General features: G+C 41.1%; 1 protein-coding gene across 2 annotated transcripts; it reads left to right on the top strand.

The window, feature by feature from the left end:
* Positions 1-541: 541 nt before the first annotated feature.
* Positions 542-4086, top strand: mych (myelocytomatosis oncogene homolog). Of its 2 annotated transcripts, XM_086293009.1 has the most exons (3): positions 542-762; positions 2270-2798; positions 3494-4086. In XM_086293009.1, the coding sequence occupies exons 2-3, from the start codon at positions 2279-2281 to the stop codon at positions 4039-4041; spliced, it is 1068 nt and encodes a 355-aa protein (XP_086149135.1). In that variant the 5' UTR covers positions 542-762; positions 2270-2278; the 3' UTR covers positions 4042-4086. The 2 variants fall into 2 exon arrangements, with proteins under 2 accessions (XP_086149135.1, XP_086149136.1); XM_086293010.1 differs by lacking the exon at positions 542-762 and having other exon boundaries at positions 2056-2798.
* The last annotated feature ends 3001 nt before the right edge of the window (positions 4087-7087 follow it).

Raw genomic sequence — 7087 nt, 5'->3', positions numbered from 1 at the left:
GTAATGAGTGAGATGTATGTGTTACTCATTTTAATCTCTGAAATATATCATTTAAAAAAATAATAAAAATGTTCATTTTAACACCTCAAGTGTGGTTCACTTGACTGTTTTATCATTTAGACTGTCAAAAAATCACCGTTTAAATGGTTTTATATTGGCTTAACTCTGTTGTAGCTTTCAAATGACGCCTTAAGGCGAGAATGAGAAAAGTAGGCAGGCAGTGAGCAGTTAGATACCCGGCTTTTTCTCAGTCCACGTGTGTTTCTTCCCAACTTTACCCGCCACCGTATTCCTGGAAATCAAGCAAGCGTATGTATCACTCCGCGCATAGTCCCGGCTTCAGTGTGCAATTAAACCAAATTGCCGTCACCCCCTTTTTTTCCGCGTGGACTTAATCAAAAGAGAAACCGACTGCGGTTACATCAGCGGTGGATATGATTGCCGTTAACGACACTTTGTTGGCTATTATGTTTTGGCGCGAGTTTAGCGGCGGCGGAAGGATCGCGGCGTACGCCCTGTATTAAACTCAGTGACCGCTGCAGCCACACCTACTCTGGCTGATACAAGCGGCGGAGGAGAGAAGAAAAAGCAGGATACACCCGAAATGCTGCCCTGCACAAACTTCAATTTTACACGCAGAAAGTTTCACTTGGGCAGGATTTTCTAGTCGTTTTTGTCTCGCTGTGGACTTTGCTGGATAAATAGGGCATTTCTACTTTTTGTCTTTATTTTGAGTGCACTCTCCTGTAAGGACAGTTGAAGGTAAGACAGCTGTTTTATCGGAAACCTCATTGCACGCATGTGAGAATGGGGGTTTTGTGCATTTCTTTGTATTTTTTTCTCTTTTGGTGTATCTTAGCGGTGCTTCAAAGAGGAAAAAATGACTGCCGGTTTCACGTGGGGTCCCGGCGCTGTTTAACGCATGCGGGGTTTAAATGACCGTCAACGCCGGTTAACCTTTAAATCCTTTTACGGACTTTGTGCTTTTACGAACGGTTGACTTTTACTTTTCTTACGGAGATTCATTCTTAGACTCCGTGTAGTTATTTATATTCTATTTTTCTAGTGTGTCACCTTAGTGAATTTGGTTAAATGAATCATTGCACAATAGATTCTGCAGATGCATGAAGGCAGGACGACCTAACAGCAGATGCGTTCAAAAACTTAAGGAAATTCGTGCTCTTCTGTTTTCACATTCCAGCTGTGCTTGGTCTCAAGTATTTTTGGTCGAAGTCCTTCTTTCGTGCAAGAGATATTTTGGATACGTTAAGAGAGAGGGAAGTGTAGAATGTATTTAATATTGCTGCGTAATCGTTGTCTGCGCTCTGCATTTAAGTTGTAGCTCAGCTTTTCCCAGGCCGTGATGGTAAAGAAAGGCAGCCTTTAACTCCCGGACACACACTGCTGCTTTTGTTCTCCCACACTGCCTGCTATACATGCACATACCATACGACCCCACAGGAGTATTATAAGAGTTCCCCCTCCCCCAAATAGGACCATAGGTCAGGCTGTTCCAGCTGAAACGACCTTGGTTAAATGAGAAATGCTCATTTTTGTTTTGTTTTTTTTGTTTTCAGTGAAACTTTTTTAAAGCTTTTGTTGTTAAAGCTTTTGGGAGTGGCTTCTAATTGAGTAGAAAATCAACATTTAGTGTCCCATGCATGTTTTTGCGTGTGTGTGTGCTTAATAGTGTATTTCTGAACAGAGTTGGGGAAACTGTCCTTTGTGTTGTGCCAGAAAGCTGAGGTTTTTTTGTATTTGTTTAACAGCAGCAAGTGGCCCAAGTATCGTAGCAAATGCAACGCACCCATTCCTTTAGACTCAGAGTATTGTTTTCTGTGTCAGCAGTCAGCCTGACTTAATTTGCGAGTGTTTTATTATTCTGAGTAGGAACAATGTAAATGGTGGAAAGAGGTGTAAAGTTTCTGTGTGTCCCAGCTGTTCCTGTGATGTCATGGGTAGGGGGGTATTTTTTTGAGGAGGAGGGGGGGGGGGGGCTTAAGGGCCTCCCCAGGAGCAGAGGGGCGGGGTTATAGTGATGTAAACACAGATAAAAAGGTAGAGCCTGCAGGTTGGGGACTCAGTCTAGAGGAACAGGTTAAAACTATCACTACAACAGGTGTTGCTGCTGCTGGGATTAACCCAATAGACGCTGACTCTGCGCTGCTGTAAAGACACTACTGGATTAGCTTCTCTGGATTTTAACTTTATAAGCTCCACTACCTCTTAGATTTTTAATTTATACCGTTTTTTGTTGTCGTTGTCACAGATTTCAAACATGTTGGAAAGTTTCACTCAGTCGCAGGACTGGTTTTGTTCAGAGCCGCTGCTCTTTGATGACGAGTTCTGCCAAAGCCTGATGAAAGACCTCCAGGCATTACCGACACCTCCGCAGTCGCCCCCCATGAAGTCTGGGCTGGGTGGTGATAAGCCTCTGTCCAAGGAGGACCAGCTCAGCTACGTGTCGGATATTCTACTGGAGGACCATGACATGCAGCTCAACTGGCAGTGTGACTTCTTCCACTCTGATGCTGAGAAAGAAGGCGAGCTTAACCAGCCCTGCTCTGAGGAAGCTGAGGACTGCCTCTGGCAGTGCTTGGCAGCTGAGGAGAAGCTTGTCTCCTCACTACTCGGTTGCAGCCCCGTACTATCTGACATTGATACCCGCATCTTTGAGGAGATCGCCGGCTCCACACTTGACTGCCAGAGCCTTATGGAAGCTCCGGAGCCCAGTGAAGCCACATCAGACTACGGATCAGTTGGTGGCGAGCTGTCCACATATTCATCTAGCGACTCTGGTAAGTTGAATGTTTTCATTAAGTTGTAGTGCTGATGATCAACTCTTACTTTAATCTCAGTCCTGCTTTGTTGTTGCAGTGCTTATCAGTATAAACACCCACACCCAGAACAGCCTCACTGGCATTTCATTGACAATTCTGTTAATGTTTACTGGCACTAAGCCCAAACTGTTCTGTGTTCAGCTTATCAAGACAGCAGCACCCACCTTTAATCTGCAGAAGCCTTAATGGCTGAAGTGTGTTATTAAGGTGTGGGTGAGGTTTAAGATGTTGAGTGACATTAAGTAGATTAGGGGTTTTAAGAGAAATGTGTGTGTGACTCATGTTTAGCAGTGAGAGTTGTGGCTCAATCTATTACGCTTTTAATGAGTCATTTTACTGCCTTAAGCCCTGCAGCATCTCTGGGCTAGAACGGAGATGGCAGATTGGCATTTATATTAGTTTTTCAGTGGTTACTATCTCTTAGGATATGATAGCTTGTTGTGATTTGGTAATTCCACTGGAATTCTTTGTGGATGTTGTAAACTTTTAACTATTTCAAGTTAGATTTTCACAACTGACTGGTGTCCTTCGGTGGGCTTTGTGCAGTCTATACGGTGTGTCCTTTTAAAAGTTGTGCCACAACCCACCAAGATTATGACATGGTCATGGGGGGCCAAAGAACTACTCTAATTTTTTATTTTTTTTTCTTACAGAGGAGGAAATTGATGTGGTGACTGTGGTCCGCTGTTCCTCAAGTTCCTCCCCTGAGCCTACATTGGCTGAACGTCAGCAGAAGCAAGAAGAGGAACAACGTGCTCGGCAGCGATACCGCTTTGAAATCCAGCTACAGCACAACTACGCTGCTCCCTGCCCTGCATCACCGCCGCCATCAAACAAGCGTGCACGAGGGAGCGATGGCCCGTCACGCTTCCACTGCCTTTCACGCAGTTCTTCATCAACCTCATCGCGTCACTCATCCCGAAACTCAACAGAGACGGAGGATGAGGAGGAGCGGAGAAAGACTCACAATGTGATGGAGAGGCAACGCCGAAACGAGCTAAAGAACTGTTTCATGCGCTTGCGTGACAACGTGCCTGAGTTGTCGCACAATGACAAGGCATCTAAGGTGGTGATCTTGAAGAAAGCCAGAGACTGTATTTATAGTTTAGAGGATGAGTCCCACAGACTGCAAACCAGGAAAGACAAACTTAAAGCCAAACAGGAAAAGCTGAAAGCCAGACTAGAGCAGCTCCGTAGGTAACGGACCAGGATTGGACATTTGTAGGTTTTCAGAGACTTCTTGGGGGGGGGCGGGGTAAGGGAAGAGACTTTGTAGATAGATGGGAGTAAGAAATGGCTTTTCCTGCTGGAAAGCGCACATACAGTTGTTTCTGTCATGTAGACTGTATATTCACATGCACACAGTTTCCCTGGACATGATATAACACACATTGCCTCATAATTAATCATTGTCATGCCTTGACTGTAGAGTGTAGTGCATTTCTTTCTTTTCTTTTTTTTTTTTTTTTTTTTTTTTTTGGGTCCCCCTGCCACCTCAATACACAAGACAAAGACAACATCCTGTCATTTCTTTTGCGTCATCTGTGGGAGTATGTCAAATGTCAATGATTTAAAGCAAAGTCTCAATTAGACCAATTAACTGGAAGCCACTGCAGTACAGTGTTGTAGTTTAATGAAACTTGAATATTATTTTCAGGATCTTTTATAGCCATATTGACTATGATCCCTCCATTCTCACAGGTCTTTGGTGGCTTTAGAGTTAATTGTGCTTTGTTAACTTTGACTTAATGTCATTACAAAGTTGTGCCTTCAGCCTTGTATGGCTTTTATGTTTGGGCTAAACACAACTATTACAGAATGATGTATGTTAATCCCAACGCTGTACACAGCAATGCTTGGCCACAGTTCAGCTCAACACTAGTTCACTCACTGAGTCATGTGTTATCTGTTAAGCTCAAAGGTGAGCCATATTAAGTGGACTTCAGGTTTGTTTTTTGTTAAGACTGAACTGCAAGCTTTGCAAAGCAGCCAAAGTTTGGGCAAAATCTCTAACATTTATATTTTGCGTGTGTGCGCGTGTGTGTGTGTGTGTGTGTGTGTGTGTGTGTGTGTGTGTGTGTGTGTGTTTGGGTTTTTTTTTTTGTTTTTTTTTTAATAAACAAAAACAAAAAGAGGACAGACTCAAAGTTTTAAATAGTCGGAGGAGGCTGCAACAACCGCAATCATAGTCACTTGATTCAGTCATTTTTCTTTTGTGTCAGTTCAGGTGAGTAAGTGTCATTTTGATTGGTCAGTTGGTGGCCCTTGTACTTGGATCAAATTGTAAAAAATGAACAGTGTTTAAAAGAAACAAAAATCACACTACTTATGATTTGAAGTAAATATTTTATGTAAAGACTTATCAATCAACAAGGGCCACTCACTAATAAACATTCCCTGTTTTGAAAGGTTGGATTCACAGGCTGTTCTATACTCTCGCTGTAACACACAAAAATAGTTTAAGACATGAACATGTCCAGCAGAATCCTCGACTGTCAGGTGATTTATTTGCTGATGTTGCTATTAAGGTTAATAATGAAATGTGCAGATGGCCTAATTAGGTTTTGAAGTAAGTTCTTCCTAAATCAGTAAGTATTTGACACGTTGATAGCCAGAAGCAGTTTTGCCTTGAGATGCATGCTGTTCAGGACACTGTCTCCTTTGTTTTCAAACTAGTTCTTTCAGGGAAGCTTAATTGTATTTCTGCAAATATTTAACTGTTCATTTCATAGAAATTAGTCATATAACTGCCTTGTAAACATAAAGTGAGCAGGGATGACTCAGTTTTCTTTAGGAAACCTACCTCCACCTGGCTGCAATCGGGCCTATGATGTTTTTGTTTGCCTTTTGTTCTGTTGTACATATTGTACAGTTTTTGTTCAAGTGTACATTTAATATTGTAATATAACTTATTTTAGTCTTATTCATTCTTTGTTGTGAATGCACTTTTTTTTTTTTTTTTTTTTTTTAAATAAAATTTAAAGTGTAAATTAGAGATGAAGTTTTTAGTGTGGTAATTTATTATGTGTTGTCAGAGCACTTACCAGAAGGGACAATTGGGGGGGGGGGGGGGGGGGACTGTGACATGCTATTAATGTCTCTTACAAAAAACCACTTGATCAATATACCTGAAACTTTTTATCGCCTAAGAGAACATATCTGTTCATACCCATTAGTATGAGCTCATCTTTTATTGTAAATAACAGTCTATTTTACAAGAATGCCCTGACAAAGTAATATAGTAAAGTCTGTGGAAGTTGCATAGTAATACACATATACAGCAAAAATGCACCAGTATAGATGCTAAAGAATGAAATATTTGTTAGCTGGTTCCCGGAGAAAGGAAGAGTAAATCTGACTTCCAAATAAATCTGGAAGTCGTCTGCATAAACATGGAAACTCAAATGATGCTTCTAGGACAGGGGTGTCAACCTTATTTTATATTGCGAGCCACATATAGACCACTTTGATCTTAAGCAGGCTGGACCAGCAAAACTCTTGTTTCTGTCGGTGTCAGGAAGCCTTTTTTTTTTTTTTTTTTTAATGTTGTGGCGATTGCTTTTTAATTGTCATAAAAACCAGATTTCTATAGTTGAAAGTGGAAAAACAAACATCTGTTTTTCACAAAGAGGTTTTATTAGAGACGTAACTCGTTTTGCAATTTGTGAAAGTTGAAATTTTCTTTTGTACTGGATAGTAGAAATTAGGCTTTCAGCTGTTATTGTACTCACCAATAGACTGGTGTGTAATAAACAAGCAAATAATGCACGAATTAGGGATTTTTGATGGGAAACTAGTCTTTCGAAGCACACAGAGAGAGCTATGAAGGAAGTGCAATTTTATGGTGGAAGCAAGACAGCCAACGTAAGTGGAAATTCATTAAAAGTCTTTTTCAAAAGTGAAGTATAGCGTAGTGATCTTGTTTTGCCGTTCAATGAATTTTGGTTGGAGAGTGATGAAATCTGGAGTTTCAGAATCTGTGAGATGTCGGTTTTCCGCACCCGATTGGCATTTCCTGTACGTGGGATCCACGCTTTGTGTTTACATCTGTTTGCTGTTTTAGCTTTTGGTGGTCATTGAAATTATGTTGTAAGCTTTTAGCTAAGATTCTGACTTTTCTGTGGATACCACATGTGTATGTTTAAATAACAGATCAAGTTAAATTAGATGTTGTCTCTCTCCCTTTCAAACAATCGAAATGTGTTGTGCACTGTAAAAACTGTGACTAGAGGTTACTTAAAAAAGTT

Source organism: Aulonocara sp. 'chitande type north' Nkhata Bay, linkage group LG5, assembly GCF_057382095.1.
Source record: "Aulonocara sp. 'chitande type north' Nkhata Bay isolate Kocher_YH1m ecotype deep benthic linkage group LG5, A_spYH_male_GT1.1, whole genome shotgun sequence".
Taxonomy (NCBI): Eukaryota; Metazoa; Chordata; class Actinopteri; order Cichliformes; family Cichlidae; genus Aulonocara; species Aulonocara sp. 'chitande type north' Nkhata Bay.
Note: the sequence above shows the minus strand (reverse complement) of the source record. Positions and strands in the feature narration are given on the sequence as shown.

Coding starts and splice junctions, on each gene's coding strand:
- mych (XM_086293009.1), top strand. CDS start 2,279: ATGTTGGAAAGTTTCACTCAGTCGCAGGACTGGTTTTGTTCAGAGCCG. Junction 2,799..3,493: donor ATATTCATCTAGCGACTCTG/GTAAGTTGAATG, acceptor TTTTTCTTACAG/AGGAGGAAATTGATGTGGTG.